The 21,128-nt window shown below is 41.0% G+C and overlaps 2 protein-coding genes across 3 annotated transcripts; both read left to right on the top strand.

Moving 5' to 3' along the window:
- Nucleotides 1-5: 5 nt before the first annotated feature.
- Nucleotides 6-7,780, top strand: snrpb2 (small nuclear ribonucleoprotein polypeptide B2). 2 transcript variants are annotated; one of them, XM_067497574.1, is made up of 7 exons: nucleotides 6-145; nucleotides 2,544-2,615; nucleotides 2,796-2,968; nucleotides 3,083-3,217; nucleotides 7,008-7,043; nucleotides 7,189-7,277; nucleotides 7,363-7,780. In XM_067497574.1, the coding sequence occupies exons 2-7, from the start codon at nucleotides 2,552-2,554 to the stop codon at nucleotides 7,520-7,522; spliced, it is 657 nt and encodes a 218-aa protein (XP_067353675.1). In that variant the 5' UTR covers nucleotides 6-145; nucleotides 2,544-2,551; the 3' UTR covers nucleotides 7,523-7,780. The 2 variants fall into 2 exon arrangements, with proteins under 2 accessions (XP_067353675.1, XP_067353674.1); XM_067497573.1 differs by lacking the exon at nucleotides 6-145 and adding an exon at nucleotides 1,713-1,825.
- Nucleotides 7,781-11,085: 3,305 nt separating this feature from the next.
- Nucleotides 11,086-21,088, top strand: prokr1a (prokineticin receptor 1a). The gene is made up of 3 exons (XM_067499780.1): nucleotides 11,086-11,404; nucleotides 12,267-12,704; nucleotides 16,527-21,088. The coding sequence occupies exons 2-3, from the start codon at nucleotides 12,301-12,303 to the stop codon at nucleotides 17,245-17,247; spliced, it is 1,125 nt and encodes a 374-aa protein (XP_067355881.1). The 5' UTR covers nucleotides 11,086-11,404; nucleotides 12,267-12,300; the 3' UTR covers nucleotides 17,248-21,088.
- The last annotated feature ends 40 nt before the right edge of the window (nucleotides 21,089-21,128 follow it).

The following is a 21,128-nucleotide window of genomic DNA, read 5'->3' as shown; positions in this document are numbered from 1 at the left end:
GTGCTCCGCGCCGCCGCCCCGGGGTGAACCGGCTCACATTCACGGTCACTGTTTAGTAGCCGTTAGCCTGTTAGCTTCACATGACAACAGAGGAGCATCAGCTGATAACGCATCACACCTGTGGGGAAACAAGCGGGAGACAAAAGTAATCAAGTACATTTACTCAAGTACTGGAGCTACTCAGCTACAATTCTGAGCTACTTTACTGTTTTCTACAGTGTTTTCTTCTCTGTTTCCCTTCTGTTTTGGTCCTTTACATTTACAGCTTCACTCTCTTTGTAGATGCACAAAACTAATAAGTGATAGAAAAGTTATTATGAATGAAGGTTTTCCTGAGATCATTTACTGATGTTAAATAAGTAACAAAAATGTGTTTGTATAGCAGCTTTCATAGAGAACAGCTCACAAAGTGCTTCACATGAAAACCATAAAATAGAACACATCAAATATTGACAACAGACAAAGATAAATTTACCACATCAGTCAAAGTAACTGATTTTCTACACGTCTGACATTCTTGTTCAATTTATGGTCAGACTTGGGAAAAGCCTGTCTATACAGGTACTGTATGTTTTAGAAGTTTTCTATAAATATCCTTGACTCTTGACTTGGAAGAGCATTAGAGGAGCCGGTCACCCTTGGTTTTAAGCCTGGTGTGAGACACAGGTTAGCAGATCTGAGTTCTCTCCAAGGAGCATGAAGCCAGTCAGACAGGTACTTTGGTGCCTGACCCTGACGGACTCTATATGTAATAACCAGAATCTTAAAGTCCGTTCTAAAACTAACAGGGAGCCAATGTATGGAAGCTAAAATGTGCGTCATGTGACAATGTTTGTGTGACTTAGTCAACAGCCTGGCAGCAGTGTTCTGCACCAGCTGGAGACGCTCTATTGATGTTTTGCTGAGACATGTGAAAAGAGAATTAATCAAGATGTGATACAAAAGCATAAATAATCATTTCAAGTTCAGAGTACAACTTTCAACTTCACCTTTTAACTTTTCTAGTTTTTAGCCAGAGACATCCCTTATCATTGAATACGCAGGCAGGTTCTACATAAAATAATGAAATAATGTACCACAGCAACATATGAGATAATATAAGAACAGAAAAACAATTCAGTCAGTGTCTCCCCAGTCAATTGTCTAGTAACAAGATCACATGAGGACAAAAGTGGTCCACAGCTGAGTCATCAACCTGAGAAGTTCACAGTTTGATAAACACAAGAGATATAAAAGAAGCTGGACTTTGTTTTCATCAGTCTCATGTCCAGAGGGGATGAGGTTAAATTCTACATGTGAAGGACAAACAGGGCTGTCCACAATGTTTAAAACCAGTAATATGTAACAAAAGTAATTTAAACTTGTAAACTTGATTTCAGCTATTACATTCAGATGATAGGGTCACAGTTCATCAACAACAAGAAATCAAGGATCTATAATACAATATTTACCTATGAAATGTAGTAAAGTCAACGTATGAAGCCGTGGAAAAAAGAAATTCTCAAAAAACATAAGACATTTTCAAAAACCCCAAAAATATTTAGTTAGTTTCCACTGCTTCCAAAATGGGTTAAACCTTTGAAATAAATAAAGAGATTTTGATCCTTGTGCTGGAACTTAAGGCCAAAATATTATTAATACTGTTTTCACTTACACTGAAGAATAGAAATCTATGTCAAGCAGCCTTATGGACCGGCAGCAGTGCAGAGCCTGTAGTTCTCCTCCTGAACTCCAGGGGGCGGTGAAGGATAAAACAGCAGGTGTCACCGGCGCCAGCAGCAGAAAGTGTTTCCTGTTTTACATGAGCGGTGTGTTTGGAGAGGGGGTGAGTTTTAGATCCATGTAATGTTTCCTTTGATAATCATCTAGATGTAGATTTACTGAATAGACAGACAATTGAATATTAAACATAAAATATGTTGCTTTAAGTTGCAGACCACCGCTGTAGGAGGCTAACTGCCGCTAAGCTAACGTAATGAATGAACGTAGCTGACGTTGAGACAACGCATGCTAACGTTAGCTTGAGCTGAGCAACTCGCCTAAAATGTGCGAGTTTAAAATCTACACAGCCGTCAGGTTTGAGTTATTTCTCCAACTAGCAGCTCGTTGATTAGTGGCGTTTATGTAGAAGTTGTGGCATTCAGCATACAGCGAGAGAACGTGAAATATATCTCATCATATTACGAGTATAAAAATAAAATGGAAACAATTCCCGAGATCACACTGGGAACATTAAAGTTAAATCCGGGAGAACTTGGGAATAAAGTCAGGATGTTGTGAGACTTGTTGTAGAGTTGCTTCATCACAACCAAAAAGGCTTAAAATCATCAACTCCGTGACTAATCCACAAATCGAGACAAAATGGAGCGGTTGAAATGATCAAAGCCATATATCCAAAAAACAAAGAAACTGAATAAATGCAGAGAAGATGTTTGAAAACCAGTAACAGCAGTGTTGATGTGCAGCATTATTGTGTGCACAAATTGTAATAACAAATTTAAACAGATGAATAAAGTGAACTTGATCTTTTATTGTTTCTTCAGACTCCACCATGGATATCCGACCAAACCACACAATTTACATCAACAACATAAATGATAAAATAAAGAAAGAAGGTGAGTATATTTATCTGCTCTCCATAGATTGGGTTATGGCTGTAAGAATTAATTGATTAGTAATCCAGTAATGGATAAAAATAGTTCTCATGTGCATCACATACTTATCCCAGTAGTGAACAGGTGGTTTTGCAGTTGGGTGTTGTGTTGATCTGTCTGCTTCTCGTCTTCATCCTGCAGAGGTGAAGCGCTCGCTGTATGCGCTCTTCTCTCAGTTTGGTCAGGTCATCGACATTGTAGCCATGAAGACCATGAAGATGAGGGGACAGGCCTTCGTCGTCTTCAAAGAGCTCGCTGCCGCCACCAACGCCCTCAGGCAACTGCAGGGCTTCCCCTTCTACAACAAGCCCATGGTAGGCTGAGAATAATGACCTCCCTCTGGTCTTTGTCAGCTGGAATTTGCCACATTTTTAATGTTTTGGCTGCTTTGTAGGAAGCTTCGCGTTTACTGACCTGTTTTTTTGCAGAGGATACAATACGCAAAGACAGACTCCGAGGTCATCACCAAGATGAAGGGCATTCATGGTGACAAGGAGAAGAAGAAGGACAAGAAAAAGAAACCTCAGGAGCTGGCAGCTAACCTTGCAAAGAAACCAGCAGCGGTGAGTTAAAGTCTTTCTGCAGCATTAACTTAGGTTGAAAACCTGAACATAAAAGAGAGGGTGACTAGTCTTTTGGTATTTTGAAACCTTCTAAAGAGAGAGAGTTCTAGTAAAATTATAAAAATTACATCGGTGCAAAAGTTTGCAGCCCTCTTGATAAGCACGACTCCACCACCCCCTTTACCTCATTAAAGTTTCTGAGAAATTTTAGCCTTGTAAAAGTAGAATTCATGGCAGAGCTGCTGTGTTGCATTGCATTAGACTGCACAGGTCATCATAATATTATGCCTGAGTGCTGTATTTACTGTAAGCCTGAAAGCTTATGTGTATCTGTGGTGAAAGCTTCTATTGAAGTAGCCTATAATATTGAGGTAGGACTGTTTGTACTTTTTAGTTATTTGTCTCACTAAATTTATCTGACAGCTTTGTTCACTTTTTAATATAAGAAATTTAAGCCACTTTAGGCCACCACTTTAAAATAATAATAATAATAATAATTCAGCTGCAGAAACTGGCTTTTAAGCCTTGTGTATTTTACACTGGCTAAATGTAGGAAGTTTCAAGTACTGCATCTAGACATTTCTTCAAATTATTGTTATACATGTAAATGAATAACACAAATAAGAAATATAGAAAAAATAAATAAATAAGAAATATACACAAATAAGAAATACAAATAAGAACTAAACACATTGTTTGACCACTTTATGGTGCAAAAAAAGAACATGCTTTGTTCTCAGTGTAATTATGTTTGTACCTTTCGCAATAACCTTTCCATATTTGAAATGAATGTAATTCATAACTTGTTTCTTACGTCTTCGAGTTGCTTCTTAATCCCTGTTGTTTTTATCTTCACTCGAGTGTGTCTTGTCTGCAGCTGCTCAAACGTTACCGTCATGCCCCACAGATCAAACCTGCAACGTGTCCCACTTCGTGTCTTATCAAAGTGCTGTTCTGGGCTTGACCTCCGCTTCTGCCATTTATGAAACACTTTGATGCGTATCTGTGACATACTCACCCAGTGCTGTCTGGAACCTAACAAGACTGAATCTGCTTTAAGATACTTCAGTTCGGTTTTAATAGTTGTTGCAATTATCTTACTGCTTAAACTAAATGTGTAACTGCAATTCTTGGTCCTCCAAACTCCCCAGCTATACACACACATATGTGTGTGTGTGTGTGTGTATATATGTGTGTATATATATATATATATATATATATATATATATATATATATATATATGTATATATATATATATATATGTATATATATATATATATATATATATATGTGTGTATATATATATATATATATATATATATATGTGTGTATATATATATATATATATGTGTGTATATATATATATATATATGTGTGTATATATATATATATGTGTGTATATATATATATATGTGTGTATATATATATATATGTGTGTATATATATATATATGTGTGTATATATATATATATGTGTGTATATATATATATATGTGTGTATATATATATATATATATATATATATATATATATATATATATATATATATATATATATATTTTTAATATATGACTGAGTTTCCTTCCCTGCACCTGTATCCGTTAACCTTGAGTCAGTGCTGTAAAGCTGCTCAGAGGTTTCCTTTATAAATCCTGATCAGATATTTTGCTCAACAGCAAAGCAGTCGTCTTTTGCCGTTCTTCTTCTCAAAGATGGTGTATGTTTCCAAAAAAAATATCTCAGTCTAACCAGTGTGAACCTGGCCGCATTTAAAATAATAGTTTCCACTTTAGGATTAAAAAACACATAATTTATGGAGCGAGTTTCCTTTTTGGAGAAGACCTACATGCTATATTCAGAGGGAGAAAAAAACTTTTGTATTAATGGGAAAAGCCTGAAACCTTACAGTCACACTACACACAGTCATTGTGTAGCATCTGTGTCATTAAAGTCAGATTTATAAAACTCCACAAGTTTGGATCACTGAACTTTACACTGTAATTTACCTGCGAGATCGATGGCTGCAATAAAAAGTAGGAAATACAAGAAGTAAATAAACCCACTTTATTTCTTATTTGTGTTGGTCTATAAGCGAGATGTTTCAGAGGAGGGAGGCAGTGAGCCACAGCTGCAATCAGCTCGCCTCACAGTGGAAACTCAACATCTCCCTCATCAGCACATACACCCACTGTGCACCTCTAACACAGTTTCCTGCAGGAAATTGGTTGTTGTGAGATGCAGAGCTGTGGCCTGAAACTTTCACGTGAGCGGAGCCATCAACAAGCACTTATTTGTGTTAAATTAAAGTTACCTATATAAACAAAGTTAATTACATCAGCCCAGTTACTGATGACACTCTGGAAGCTTCGGCTTCGTTTACATGAAGCCTGTGATCATTGTTGATCGTTACCAATAAAACGTAATTACTCAGTTATCAATTGGTTTCTAAAACAGTGACAGGTCAGAGACATAAAATGTTACCTTTTATTATGTCATCAATCCAAAACAGCAGCATATTCTTGCGTTTGAAATGGTTGTAGAATGGCTTGAGCCATTGTTATCAGAATGCTCACTGATCAAATCAGTCTCAGATTTCTCTAATATGCTTTTATCTAAAATGAAGGAGGGATGTGCTTTAATTAAATGAGTGTGCAGAACCACAGGACTGGTGTTATTCTGTGGGTTAGTGTTATTCTGGGGGTTAGTCTTGTTCCCTGTTGTTAACCCTCTGTTCTGGGACAGCGTGTTGTTCTAAAAGCATATTGTTCCGTTAGAATATAAGCCAACGCTGTTGGTGTTGTTGATGTGTTTCTCGTTAGAGATGATGAGGTGCGTGGCCTGATGAATGTCTTGCTTTGAAGCATCATGTTCAAACACTTATAAAGAGCTAATACGGAAGTTCGGATTTTATTTCAGGAATAAGTCTTATATTTCTTTGGAAGCAGGAAGAGACCAGCTGCTGCCACATTCTTACCTGTTCTCCATTACATTGACTTGTTCTACGTGACTGCACTGGCACAATGTTCTCCAATGTTCTGCTCCTGTCTGTCGCTGTCCATCAAGATTTGTTACCAACTTAAGACCATGAACTCATCATTGTACTTTGTGCTCAGAATTTACCATCCTCATTCTTTCTGCACAGTCTTTGCTTTAATTTTGTTACCTCAATTTCAAAACCGTTGGGACGCTGTGTAAAATGTAACCAGGTTAAAAAATACTAGTGCAAATAGTTCAACAACAAAAACATAATTTGCTATGTCCAGAAATTAAAGTTAATATTCTACTAAAAACAAGATCCAGAAACACTGCTGCTTTTTTTTTTTTTTTTTTTTTTTTTAGCTTGAGCTGAAATGTACTAAAATGAAAAACTGTTGTGGTCTGATGAGCCAAAATCTGAAATTCTCTTTGACAATCATGTTATCGGTGCACAGGTTTAAAACCAGATCTGAATGGTTTGACCAGATTTTGAACAACATAAACTCACTGGTTACTTCATAAGTTACACCTGTACCATCCAAATTAATCCATTACAGCACCTCTTTCTCACTTTTTACTTTGAGACTGTCAGTGATCATTTTATTATGTGTTAATGAGCTCGTAGTGGCCGGTGGAGTCGTACTGAGGTGTATTATAAGAAGAGGTGGTTCTAATGTTTTGGCTCTGTCATTCATTCTAAATAGGGTGTGTTTTAAATTGGGGTTTCATGTTGAATGTTGAACTGTCTGAAGTCTTTGCAGAAAATGTATTTTTTTCCCCACATGTTCACTATTATCTGTGTTTGTTGTTTCAGGGATCAGCGCTACCTGTGCACACACCTGTCGTACAGGTAAGGCAGCAGAGACCTGTATTTGTCTGGGGAGGAGATGTTTTTAATGATCTGCTGTATGAAGCTTTTGCTTCCACTGCTGGTTTCACATTCAGTGGATCCTGCCATTAGGAGTAGTACTGACCAGTCTCTATTGTTTTGTCAGGTTCCAGACAACCCACCCAACCACATCCTGTTCCTCAGTAACCTTCCTGAAGAGACCAATGAGATGATGCTGTCCATGCTGTTCAACCAGTGAGTGCAGAGCATCAGTCCTGTCTGATCCATGTTCATACTGACAGATGCTGTGTAAATGTGACTGTGTGTCTGTCCTGTGCAGGTTTCCCGGGTTCAAAGAGGTGCGGCTGGTCCCGGGGAAACACGATATTGCCTTTGTGGAGTTTGAAAACGAAACACAGGCCGGCGTTGCTAAAGATGCCCTGCAGGGATTCAGAATTACAGCCACCTGTGCCATGAAGGTCACCTTCGCCAAGAAGTAGGTCCCTGGGCTGATACTGACAGGACACAGAGACTCTTGAGTGGGATGTTTCTGGATTTCCATCGTGTGCCCAGAGTCTTGAGATTTTGTGAATCCTTTTTGTTTTTTTTGTTGTTTTTGTTTTTTTCTCTCTACAATTTGTTGGGTTGTTTCATTTGTTTTGTTTTTTAATACTGTGTTGCCATTTATGAGGTTTGAGAGAAAACTCTTATCTTTGGCCTAAATCTTATTTTGTAAAATAAAGGCTTTTTAAATATGGGCTGCCTGAGGTATTAGTTTGTCTCTGGAATTTTCAGGAACATGTGGGGTCAATGTATTTTTCCTCAAAAACCTTTACAGGTGAAAATCTCTGCACTGCTGCCTGTGTTGTTGTGTGATTCTGTGAGTTCACAGGAGGCTTTAACAGCACTGTGGCTTTTGGTGAAATGTACCTACAATCATAAAGTAACTTGAGTAAAATCAAAGTGTGTGAAAAAGAATCATTGCTTTTGAGCAAACAGTCTAAAATCATATTACAAACAACAAATTGTCACATTTTAGAAGTGTTTTTTTTTGTCCTCTTGCAGCTGTGTCTGAGCCAACCAGTGAATCAGTTCATTCAGAGCCGTGATTATTTGTGCCAGATGTAGTAAAATTCCTTCCATCCAGACTCGTTAACAAAGTCGGTCTCATCGACCCTTTGACCACAGCTCATCCTTGAGACCACATGCAAGTCAAGTTTAAGAAAGCTCCCACAGGGGAATTGGAGAGCGAATGAGACAGATGGACAACCCGAACACGTCCCTCTGTCCACAGCTGTCACCAGCACAAAGTTTTGAAGATTTAAATGATGAAAAAATGACAAAGTTCAAACTGCATTTTCAGATCACTTTCAGCTATTTTCAGGCACTGATTAGTGTAATTTTATCAGTTTGCTGTGATTTGCTCTGCAGGAAGTCGTCGCCCTGTTTCATCGCATCAACTGAGCACCACCAGACGAGCCGGCAGACAGATATTGATCACAACAAGTCTAGACATTATTGCCTCAGCTTTTTAGGAGCTGTTAATTATCCAGCCCATGATAGAAGAGAACGAGAAATTGTCCAAGTGATTGAAGAAGTGCTGTACTTTGATATGAAGTGATGGTATCGACTGGCATTGATGAATAAATGATCTTATTAGACTGCAGATGTCCTGTTCCCTGCACGATCCAGGCAGACGGCCTGTACCACAGACCTCCATATGCAGGTAATCATCTTTCACAATGACCGAAAAACAATCTCGAGATGTTGTCTCCAGCTGAGGAGACATGAGACAGGCTGCTGACATATATGAAGGGACAAGAAGGACAATTCGATTAAACATTACAGGTACATAGAACAATAGTAAAAACTTAAAATCGAAGAACAGATGCTAAAATCTAAATTGAAACATCCAAAAACAAACTAACCTAAGACTGATTAAACAAACTGTACATAAACCAGCTGATGTAACTCATCCAGCTTGTTTTTGTCTTTATGTCTTCACCAATCTTAATCTTCTGTCTTTACATCTGCAGATTGATGTGGTCTCAGCTTCAGGAGCCGTTTTTAGTTTAACACTCTGCCTGTAGCGAGTAAACGCTGAGACCTTCTCATGTCATCTCTCCTCATGTGTCCCGTCTGCTTTACACTTTGACCAATTCAATAAAGGTAAAAATGACCCGGAATAATTAAGATTTAGTTCCTGGATGCTGTGTCCATTTTACCCAGCGGTATCGAAAATAGTTTGTGGTTGTTTTGTGTCTGTTCATGGGCACTTTGTCTTTGTTTACAGTCCTACCCTTGGCATTTCCTCCCCCCCCTGCCTGTCCTGGACCCCATCAGTACTTTCAGCCTGAGTACAACCTCCCAGATGTAAAAGTCTCCAAAGTCTCACAAATGGGGGAACAAAGTTTGTCACTTGAGTCTGACTTTATCAGTTAAAGTTGTCCCAAACTGTATGATAGAGGCGAAAGCACACAGACTCTTCTCTGATTGTCGTCTTCCGTCTGACTCCAGCCACAGATTAAGGCAGACGTTGTCCCCAAGACCTCGTCCCGTCTGATGTGTGTCGTCGTCTGCTCTGTATCACTGCAGACCTGTAAATGATTGATGTGGTCTCAGTGTTTTTGTGCTGACAAGTCCATCACAGCACAGACCCAGAGAAGAAATAATGGGTTGTACATTTGTCTGATATCAACAGTTTTTGTGATCTTTGACCTCTCTTGGCTCTGAATCAGCTGTTCTTTGTGCAGTGGCTGTTTTGGCTTGTGACCCTTTGTGTCACATACAGGAAGCAGCGGCTGTGTATCATTCAGTGTTTAGTGTCTGAGGAGGTTAAACTGTCATAAGAACGCTTTTTATTTTTTAACAAACAACTGAAGAGACACTGGAAGCAAAGTGTTATTAGAGATTTGGCAGATTATTGCGACATTAGTGCCAGAAAGGGAAGAAAGTCTTTTTTAGTGCACAGGAAGAGTCAGAGTTCTGACTACAGCAGTTTTTAAACTTTGACAGTGAAGCTGCTGAGTGTGCAGTCTGTCCAACATCATGGGACCACTGGGCTGAAGGGCCTTGCTTGGCCTGTGTAGGTGGTACGAGTGGTAATGGGACCACCAGACGGGGACTGTGCTGGGTGGGCGACCCCTCAGCAGAGTGTTTCAGTAGTCGAGACCAGATATGACCAGTTCCGTCACTGATGAGCTCCATGCTGATGCTGTGTTGTACTGAAGACTGTCTTGTAGTTGTCTCTCTCTGATGCAAGGGGAGATGTCAGAAAGACAAATCATGAGACAGTGGAGACATCCAGTGGAAAAGACACTGGTTTACAGTGCTGAAGTATTTGCCAGCAGCAAGGATTCTGCAGTCATTGGTTCTGTGGTTTTCTGTCTGGTATTTTTTAGTTTTCCCTATTTCTCCCCGTTCTTCAGGCTCCTCTTGGACATCTGTGGTGGTCTTGAGGTGCAGAAAAAAAAACCCATCAAACCCCTATTGTTTGTGCAGTGAACCAGGTGAGTTTGAATCTGTCAGAGTCTGAGGTTTCAGGTAGTTGCTTCACAACCTGAAACCATCAGTGTCCAGTTTTAAAAAAGCAGAGCCAAGCCCAGAGTCCGGTCCTGATCTTCATGGTGCAGATTTTAATCAGTACATCCTGTCTCATTAGAGGTGATAACGTTCAATTTGTGTCCATCTGCCTGAGACGTGTGGGATCATTTCAGAGAATGGAGCTGGGTTGTGGCAGACTGGCAGCTCCAACGCAGACTCCCCTCACAGACCCCCCTCTGACCACCATCTGACCACAGGACAGTCATTATCACACAGGCTCTGTAGAACTACGTCCTGCAGGACTGGGACCACAGTAAGAAGAGCTGCCACGGAAAGGTTTTAGACAAAACCCCACACAAGCTAATGACCCGGAGACAGATGGAGACAGTGGGACGAGGTGGTGAGTCCACTAGTAAACATAACACCTGTAACATGTTACAGTACCATCACGTAGAAATACTCTGTACCAATCAGACCAAGTCCAAGTCCTTTACCTGAGTAAAAGTATAAAAACAAATATTTACTCAGTACAAGGTGAATGTAAAGTAGCGATACAGTACTTTTTGACGTACTTGTACTTTCAGTTGACTGTTGAGTTTGTGTACATCTTCCACCTGTGGTAAAGAACCAGAAGGTTCGTTATGTCAGAGTGTGTGTGAGTGTTGAATGGGGTGAACGCGCGGCGCGCCCTCGTCGCTCCGTGGCGCACAGCGCGGGAACACGCAGCTTCAGCTCCGTCGCTCTTCTCTTCAGTTTGCTGCTTCGTCCCTGAGCTGAGAGACTTCAATGACGTCCTGCAGCAGCTTTAATCAGCAGGAGCTTCACGGACCGACCTGCAGGTGGGATTTCGGCTTTTAGTCCTTAAACTTAGTGACGGGATGTTCGAACGGCAGTTTTACTGTCGTTTGCTTAGATCCGCTTAAATCCGCACAGTCTCAGCGTGTCAGCATAAAACACACATTCAGAGCACATACTTTTACTTCAAGTACTTCCTTTTGGAGTTTTACTGCAGAGGTTTTGTGTCACAGAGGTGCACTGAGCAGTTTCCACAAACACACACACACACAGTGATGAGTAGGAAAAACTTCTTTAGTGGAACAATCAGTCAGTTATGATGAAAAGTGCTCAGACAGACACGGTGCGTGTTTTCTAAAGCTGCGGACACAGTTTTGCTCTGTGACATGAGACCACATCAGACATTTGGACCTCGGTGCTGTTCAGTATTTACAGAAATACTCAGTTTCATTTTTGTTAAGGCTTCGTTAGTAGAGAAGTTTGAAAAAGAAAAAAGGAAAACGAGTAAAAAGCGGAACGTGGCTGCGCAGAGCTTCAGTTTGACCGTGAAGTGTTGGAGATTCATCCCGCTGGAACTGAGAGGGACACTGGACACAGACCTAAACGAAGACCCTGAGACATGCTTCCTCCATCTGCCGCAGCCAAACACGATGAAGAAAACAGTCTAATGTGACGCAGTGTCAGAAAAGAGGATTTTTCCTTTTTAAATGAAGTCAGGTTACAGGACTTTCCAACTTTGAACAAAGTCGGTCTGTCTGTTCAGGTCTCGTGTTACAGGTCTGGACCAGTCACCACAGACTCTGAGACTGAGTCTGTTTACTGGTTCTAAAGACCAGGTCCACTGCAGTATTCTGATTCTTATTGTTCTGTTTGCTCCACATGGTAACGTTCTCTCTGACCCTGCAGGAGCCACAGTCCGACTATGCCGACCTGATCCAACATGAGTGACCCGACCAACAGCAGCTCGGTTCTAACAGACCACATCCTGGACTATGATGACGAGATCCCGAACACCACGCAGGACCAGGCCTTCTTCGTGGCCACCATCGTCATCGGCGTGGTCCTGGTGGTCATCATGCTGGTGTGTGGAGTGGGAAACTGCCTGTTTATCGCCAGCCTGGCTCGATGCAAGCAGCTCAGGAACCTGACCAACCTGCTGATCGCCAACCTGGCCGTGTCCGACGTGCTGGTGGCGGTGGTGTGCTGCCCCTTCCTGCTGGACTACTACGTGGTGAAGCGGCTGTCGTGGGACCACGGCCTGGTGCTCTGCGCCTCCACCAACTACCTACGAACCGTGTCCCTCTACGTGTCCACCAACGCTCTGCTGGCCATTGCTGTGGACAGGTGGGTTCACCTGCACACTCATCATGGTATAGTCTCTGGGTATAGCTCTTCCACCAAGGGAGGTTTTGGTTTCCTGATGGCTGCCTGATGCCAAAGCCCATTTAAAAAAAACTAAAACAAATCCACCTGTTTGTACAAAGTTAATACATTTTCCATTAGCGTCCTCGTCTCTTACTTCAGGCAAGAACCTGTGGTCACTAATAAGATTTAGGGGCTTTTCAAAGCTTTGCTGATTGACGGATGTTTGCCTGCAGCAGCGTTTTTGTTGTTTCTGGTCACAATCCCGTTATTCTGGTTCATTCTGCCTCTGCCCAGAGTCGCGCTCTCTGAAAGTTTCCATGAAAGACATTTTGTGCATGAAACTGCCCCAAAACTAACAAATGCTTCCATTTAACAGTCGGTGTTCAAGCCGCGCTTAGATGTGGTGACTGTTCACTGAACCCCTGCGTCCTCCTGCTTTACACTGTGCATGCAGCTCACGAGCACAGGCCAAAGTTTTGGTTTGTTCTGCACAGTTAAACCCTCGACTTGTTGGATCAAATGTGCAGACACGGGTGGAAACTCGGAGCAGTGCACTCTGCAGACCTGCCTCTGAGGAAGGACTGTGTGGAACCTAATCAGTGGGTGATTGTTATGTGCTGGATGATCTTTTAAACCACACATGGAGCCGCTTGTTAAAAAACCTTAAAGTCAAACTGGGTTCTTTCTTTTAATGCTCTCTGATACATTTCTGTCGGTTTCAGGTATCAGCAACAGACCTGCTGCCTGATTAAAAAGGAGAACTCAAAAAAATATGCTCTTCACTTACAAAAGGAGCTAAAATTACACTCACTGGTTTTGTTGGGCAGATTTAAAGCTTTTAATCTCCGTGCATCATCTGTCAGTGTCAGGACTTTGCTAGGTTCTTAACATAAATGGGTCTTTGGTTGAATTATAGTCGACTTTAAGGTTGAACAGTTCCTTCTGTAGTTCTGTAGTTTACTCACACTTTATTACTGTATTTTACCTGCTTGGCCAGGAGGTAAAATAAAGGTTTTCACCTCTTCAGTGAAATCTGACCCACATTTTTACCTTACTAACCTCAACCTTTTCACAGAACTGGTCCAGGTAACATGTAGTCACATACGCTGCAGTCTGGGATTGTGGTGAACAGAAGCTTTGCAGTCTAGCTGCTGTGGTTGGATCTTCTCCGTTCGTTTCTCCCTTCTGACAAGCAGCATAGGCATCAAATTACTGTGGTTCGAGGCTGCACTTTGATATGAATCCTGCCGTGACCCTATGTGCCAAGCGGCTAATATTTAACATATTAACATGCTGATATGCTGACAATGAGCATGTTAACGTGCTGAGAACAGCTCAGAACAGGGTGATTTACACTGTCCTGCTCTAAAAGCTGCTTCTGGGCTTCCTGAATCACATCCATCACCGGCTGCACTTTGCGTTTTTGGAGCACTTTCATTTATCATGACTGTTCTCGGCCTTGTAGAAACACACAAAGACTGATGATCTCTGTAAATATGAGGATGGGAGTGTTGACAGCCAAATGTCTGTGCTGTGTCTCGGATCGTGTCCTGCTCAGCTCTGCATCGAGACTCTTGTGGACCTGTTAAGAAGAAAATCCATCAAATGTGACGAACACGACTTATTACGGTTGTTAGGATTGTTTCCAAGAGCAGGAACATTTATTCTGACTCCTCTGTAATGAAAAACGCCTCTAAATGAAATCCATCTCCTGCGCTGTTGTTTACCTCTGAAAGGGATCTGCCACATGAATTATAGCCCCTGAGCAGAGGTAGAAGAAATACTTAAAAGTAAATAAAGCAAAAGTAGCCGTATGATTCAAAATATTGCTTTTAAATCCTATTTATACTTTTTTTTTTTTTTTTTTTAAACTCAAGTAAAGAACACGAACCTCGAAATAGTACTTAGTGTCAAGGATGTGGACTGGTCTGGACCCCTAATGCAGGGGCAGAGGGCGGGTTGGAACTCGGGTCAAGCAGCAGAACAGTTGGACAGTTGCAGGCAGGACTGGCAGGACTGGAAGCAAAGAACCCAAAACTATGTCTCGACCAAAGTGGGAGTTAAGAACCAAATTAAGCTCAGGCAAAGGATCAAAGGAAAAGGGAAGTAAAGAGTCAGAAAACTCATTAAACATGAAGCCAGGATCAGGATCAGGACGTCCTCTCTTCCTGGCTAAAGAGGTGAGAGCTAGATACTTCAATAGACAACTGGACAGCAGCTAAGTATTTACACTTGCAGGTAACATGGAGACAGCTGACTGACTTCACCTCACCTGTACAGGCTACCAGAAACAGCTGAATGCAGTCCAGGTCCAGGATTGTGACACTTAAACGACCCCCCCATCCAAACGTTTTTGAAAAGTGTTGGTGCCATTAAAATTGACGCACATTAAAATAAAATAATGATCTTGTACAGTTCGTACAGAGCTCCACCTTTTTAAGAATCAATGTTGTAGAAATAATAAATAAGATGAGTAAGATATTTTCTTGACCGCAGGTTTTTATCATTCACTTCCATCGGTTTGTTCCAGAGATTCTTCCTTTTATCGCAGGGACCCTGGGAGACCAACTCAGTAACACATTCGGTTACTAATAGTTTCTGGAGATGCCAGATCTCTAGATGAGATCTGTTTCCTTCCTGGGGGGGATTCTTCATCAGACTGTTTGGATATTTATAGATATATATTATCTTTATGTGAACACCAGTCCCCGTCTTCTTTTAGCCATATTCATGATATAATATTGAATATATTAAGGTTCTTCATGTGTCTGCGTGATTCACGAACATGTTGCTGTTGATCTGATGCTTCTGCCTCACACTCATTATTAATTTCAGCCTGTGGTTACAACCACACACCATCAGTGTGTAGTTGGTCGTACAGGTTATGACATAGTTCACCCTGTGATTATGAAGACTGAGCCTTTGGTTGATGCTCCTTTAATACCCAGTTATGATTCCATTACTGTCACCTGTTACACGTTAGCCTGCTAATTTGTTAAATTGAACATAGCTCAAATTTGCCAGAGGAAATTAGTTTTCTTAAGTTTAGAATCGTTGTCAGTTCCCCAAATCAGCGTAAAATGGCTAAACCGACACGTTTGATCCTAGTGACAAAAGTTTCCCCCTTGATAACCATTGAAAATTCCATTTTGATCCCACATTTATTTGAACATAAACTAATGCATTAATTTATCATAACTGGCCTTTTACTACATGTCCAGCAGATGGTGCTTCTTTTTCCTATTCAAAACATGCAGCAAGATTTCCCACAGTTTTCTGTAAGGGTGCATTGCTAATGAAATGTGTGAAGTGTGTGTCATTATTACGCGTGTGTGTGTCCAAATTCATGTGTTTTCTCTTACAAGGTTAAATGTGTTACAGCATGAAACTCGAGTTTGTTTGCAGTGAAACAATATAAATATTTTCTTTGTAATTTTGTCAGATAAAATTTGTAATTAGTATTAAAAAAATCACATATTTACTGAATCTAAAAAAAGCCCAGGGTTTGTATTTGGCCTGTGCCTGAAAACTGCCCTGTGTTTGAGGTCACTTAACTAATTTCCGCACTTTGTCTGTTCTATTTCTGCCACAACTTGAAATCGCTGATGTTTGAGTCAAACCTGATTTACTGCACAACTGTGAGTTAATTATCTGAAATGTTTGTAGGCACATATGAGATTCTCATGTTGGTGTGAATGAATCACTGTAATACATCCTGGATGGACCATGTTGGAAACCACTGCCTCAGACCTTTACTGCTGCCATGAATGGATGACTGAACTTGTGTGTCTGTGTCTGCAGGTACGTGGTGATCCTCTACCCTCTGAAGCCTCGTATGAAGCACCAGACAGCGTACTGTGTGATTCTGATGGTTTGGATCATTCCCATCTTAATCTCCATCCCATCTGCCTACATGGCCTCTGAGACCACCTACCCACATGTTGAAGGTCACCCCGACAAGACCTTCTGCGCTCAGATCTGGCCCGTGGATCAGCAGGTCTACTACCGCTCCTACTTTCTTCTCATTTTTGCCCTGCAGTTCCTAGGTCCCGTGACCGTCATGGCCTTCTGCTACATCAAGATCTCCATGGAGCTGTGGTTTAAGGATGTTCCTGGTTTTCAGACAGAGCAGATCCAGCAGAGGTTGAAGAAACGTCAGAGGAGTGTGGTGGTGCTGATTCTGGTGCTGGTTGCCTACATCCTGTGTTGGGCACCGTACTACATGTACACCCTACTGCGAGATTTTCACCCCACCCTCATCTCCAGGGGAAGAAACTCCCTAGTGGCTTTCTACATCATCGAGTGCATCGCCATGAGCAACGCGGTCATCAACACGCTCTGCTTCATAAGCGTCCGGAACAGCACCAAATACCTAAAGAAGGTAGGCAAGTTCCCGCTGAGGCTGGTGAGCTTTGTGGCCGTAAAGACGGTGGAGGAGGGCGAGGCACGGACATCGTCTCTGCAAGTGACAGAGGACGTGGTGGGAGCTCGCTCAGGTAGAAGCCAAACATCAGAGGAGTGAGCTGTAGCTTTGTCTCCAACAGCCACATGAGCAGACAGTCACCATCTGAGCCTCAGTGTGTCGAATATGAACGTTCCAAAAGACGTCTCAATCTTTTTCATATTGTTAAACTTTGTATGTATAATATGAAATGCATTTCCATGTTTAATTTTTGAAAGGTTATGTAAACAATGAATAGGCAGCTTCACCCTTAGCTCCAACCTTATTGAATGAAAAAAAAACAAAAGCCTGATCATCCTGACCCTTAGAATGTTATCAGCACCATCACTATGGACCAGTAGGTCCCTGCTCCACATGCTAGCAGGCTCAGTAGGTCCTTATCATGCATAATTATGCTCCACAGAGTTGATACATAAACATTGAGGAACAATTTCAAATAGGGCACAAACGCTCGTTTGTCAACTTGCAGTCATAATAACTGGCTGGTAGGTGACCTACTGAATCATAACTGTGCTCGTGATAACAGCTGATACGTCACAATTCAATAGCTTGATGACACTGGAGCTCTTTTAACTGCTACTGTTGTACAAATGTTATACTTAAAGAAGGTCAGAGAGTGTCTAGTGTGCAGAGTAATTCATGTTAAAACTCTGTTTTTCTGTAAATTATTTCCACCGATCCAAACCTGCACAGCTGGATACCTGGCAGGTTTGGAGAAAAGCGTTGTCACAGAGTATATAACATCTTAATTGAGGCACCAGTGTCCAGAGCTGAAGTCAACTTCAGCTGATGGTTTGGCCAGAAAACCAAGGAACGTCCAGCTGCTGGTTTCTTATTGGAACTGGACACATCCAGGGTTCCCTTGCTGAGATGTAACTGAAGTAGAAGTTTCTCCATTTTTTTTGCAAGAACTTGACCAGAGGACCAACAGCCAACAGAGACCTTCAGGGACTAAACTTGTATTTAAAACAGATGAACTAGGTACCAAGTCCCCAGTCTGGGACAAGTACCTGCTGAACAAACTTGGTGCCACTTACCTCAGTGTCAGTAACAGTTCTCTTCTTCTTTTAATAAGGCTGTATTGATCTCATAGGGAGGTGGAAGTACAGCGACTTGTCCAACAGGTTGTCAGGGGCAGCCAGGGATTAACCCACAAACCCTGCAGTTGGTGGACGTCCCACTCTAACCCCTCGACTCCTCAAAGATTCTGAAACACTTCTGGAGAATGTGGGAAATTGTGTGGATGGAAATTAAATTCTCCTGGTTGAATCATTAACACAAATATGTGGACACTAAGTGGAGGGACAGTAACATTTCCTCCCCAACTATTGTCTTCTTTATAGTTCTTCAGGTTGATTCTGGATGGAATCGACAGAGCCGAGTTTTCTGTGACTGTTCAGATACAACAAACACAAGTTAGTGCAGCTTTCAGCAGAACTAGTTGTCGTTTTAAACACCATTTTGGCATTTTCTCTTTCCTATGGTTCTAGTTTAGAGATGACACCTAAAGGCATCGAACGTCCATCTGTCCTCTGTACATTAAAGTACAGATTCAGAAAGCAGAGAGAGCTACTCTGCTACTATCTCAAAGAAGTTTCTGGTTCACGTCCCCTTGTTACTACTACAAAGGTTGTAGTCTTGGCCAATCAGCTGAGAATTAATACATGATGAAGTCTTAATACCGACGTCATCATCTTGGAGGACTTTTTATATATTTGGAAATGGGAAATTCAGGGTGACCTTTGCTTGTCGGCGACTCAAAAGCCTGATTTATTTATTTTATTGTATTGTATTTTTTTGTGGTGGTTGAAAACCAAAACGTGCTCCTCAGGATTTTCTTTCCAGTTTGTAAGATGCTCTTCAACTACATATTAGAAGATCTGTGATCCCTGGTTCAGTAGGAGAGTGTGGTCAGCTGTGATACAGACCAGTAAAGGCCTGGCTGACGTCCTGGAGAGTTGGAAATTACATGTGAACAAGAAGTATTTAATATATTCATGATGTTTAGTTGTAATCACTCAGCTGTGAATTAGGAAGTGGAAAAAGCTACGGGGGGGTGGGGGGTCACTAAAGGTCAACAGTGAGGATTAAACTGTTTCCCACCTGGTAAGAAAAGAGATTAAAGTTTGTTTTGAGGAGAGAAAGTCCAACCCACATAATGTGGCCAAACGTATGTGGACAGGCAGCATGTCTGGGTTAACCTGCCACAGAAAATTATGAAGTATAAAGTACTTCACTTTTTTTCATGATACTGAGCAACTGATCTCTGGAACTCAGAGTAAGAGGAGGAAGCAGGCGACGATTTCAGACGCTGCTTCTGTTTTTTTTGTTCTCTAACATGTTTTGAGAAGACTGTTAAGACATTTCAGTTAAACTTTTCTAATTCAGACCAGCTGCTGTCATTTAGCAAGGTAGGAATTTACCAGCTCTGGGTAAAGTACTACGTCTTTTTCTTAAGTATCAGTACTAGTGTGAAAATACTGTGTTAATGCTAAAATTCCTGCATTCAAAATGTTACTTTGGTAAAAGTACGAAAGTATTAGTTAAAAAAATACCAAAGGTAAAGGTTTTTTTTCACCACAGGTATTGATCATTTTACTTTTAAAATCAATAAAACAAAACACAGATAATCATCAGACTTTTATTACATTAAGTACTTCACATTGTAAATTAGACTTAAATCCTCAAAACTGTGTATGCAGTAACTGAAAAGAGAGTACTTTTACTTTTTGACTGAATACTTGTCCTACTTTTATTAACGTAACAGTTTGAATACATTCTTGTATCTATATTTCTAAGAAGTGGTATTAGTACTTTTAATGTGTCAGATGTTGGAGAATCACAGGGATTAAATGGTGAATGTGTTAAATATTTAATCCTATTTTCTATTTTATGAGCGTTTTGTGCATTTTGTGGAACATTTTCCATAATCCTGATGATAAAATCTTAACCTGAACAGTAACTTGTGTCTAATTTAAGTTGTCAGAAAAATATAGCGGATGAAAAAAGTGAAATCTGGTTCTTTGAGCTCCAGTGTAAAACAGTGATTCTCAGCAACAGAAAGCGTCAAATGTTTTCAAAGTGTAAAACATGAGATCTTACAGGATATAGTCAGTGTGCAGGTGCAGCTTTTGCAACATCAAATCTATAAAGAAATTACAAAGCAGAATGGAAAGTGAAAGTACCTTAAAGCTGCACCACCTTTGTGTGGGAGCAGATGATTCACCTTTGCTGTGCAGCAGCAGGTGAAGTGAGTGTAGTTGTGCTCGCGTTCAGAAGCGTCAGCAGCTGTTTCCTGCTTGTGGTCCTCAGTGCAAACAAAGCGTCGGCTGCTGAATCACGGCACACCACAAACCCACAGCCCTGCCTGGGGGTGGGGGGTAGTTGTTTATTGTATGATACTTAATACTCAATGATGCCACAAGAATGCAGAATGTTTGTGTATATTTGAAGAGTGAGTAGGTTTTATAACCCTGGGTTTGTCGGCCACAGTGGTTTAAAAACTGAGTGTCAGCTGTAATTTCAGGCTTTGGGCAACAATATTGGATGAACTATGTATGAACTGAAACCATTTTTATGGATACACCACCAATTTGAGTCACTCAAAATAACAACAGCATAAATTTCATTGTCAGCTTAAATATGTGTCTGCAAATTGTTTTGCAGTGAGTGACAAAATGAGGAAGATGATGTCAGGCCTCTAGTCAGTGAAGTGCGGCTCAGCCATTTTAAATCCCCCCAAACCCTTTAATGAAGCTGAGGGTCTACACCTGACGCACATGGTGGCGGACAGAACCGCACAGACCTGACTGTGTATCTTGTGTGTTTTTCTGTTTTATATTGGTGCAACACTGTAACTGTGTTGGGAAACATGCTACATTAAAGTTTATGCTTCACAACATTTTACAGGTTCGTGTGCTTTTTATTTAACTTCAGGCTGC

Source organism: Channa argus, chromosome 3, assembly GCF_033026475.1.
Source record: "Channa argus isolate prfri chromosome 3, Channa argus male v1.0, whole genome shotgun sequence".
Classification (NCBI taxonomy): domain Eukaryota; kingdom Metazoa; phylum Chordata; class Actinopteri; order Anabantiformes; family Channidae; genus Channa; species Channa argus.
Note: the sequence above shows the minus strand (reverse complement) of the source record. Positions and strands in the feature narration are given on the sequence as shown.

What these genes read in the sequence shown, in the direction of transcription:
- snrpb2 (XM_067497574.1), top strand. Translation starts at nt 2,552, where the DNA reads ATGGATATCCGACCAAACCACACAATTTACATCAACAACATAAATGAT. An exon ending in TGATAAAATAAAGAAAGAAG is followed by an intron (nt 2,616 to 2,795) that starts GTGAGTATATTT and finishes TTCATCCTGCAG; the next exon opens with AGGTGAAGCGCTCGCTGTAT. An exon ending in TGCACACACCTGTCGTACAG is followed by an intron (nt 7,044 to 7,188) that starts GTAAGGCAGCAG and finishes TTGTTTTGTCAG; the next exon opens with GTTCCAGACAACCCACCCAA.
- prokr1a (XM_067499780.1), top strand. Translation starts at nt 12,301, where the DNA reads ATGAGTGACCCGACCAACAGCAGCTCGGTTCTAACAGACCACATCCTG. An exon ending in CTGGCCATTGCTGTGGACAG is followed by an intron (nt 12,705 to 16,526) that starts GTGGGTTCACCT and finishes CTGTGTCTGCAG; the next exon opens with GTACGTGGTGATCCTCTACC.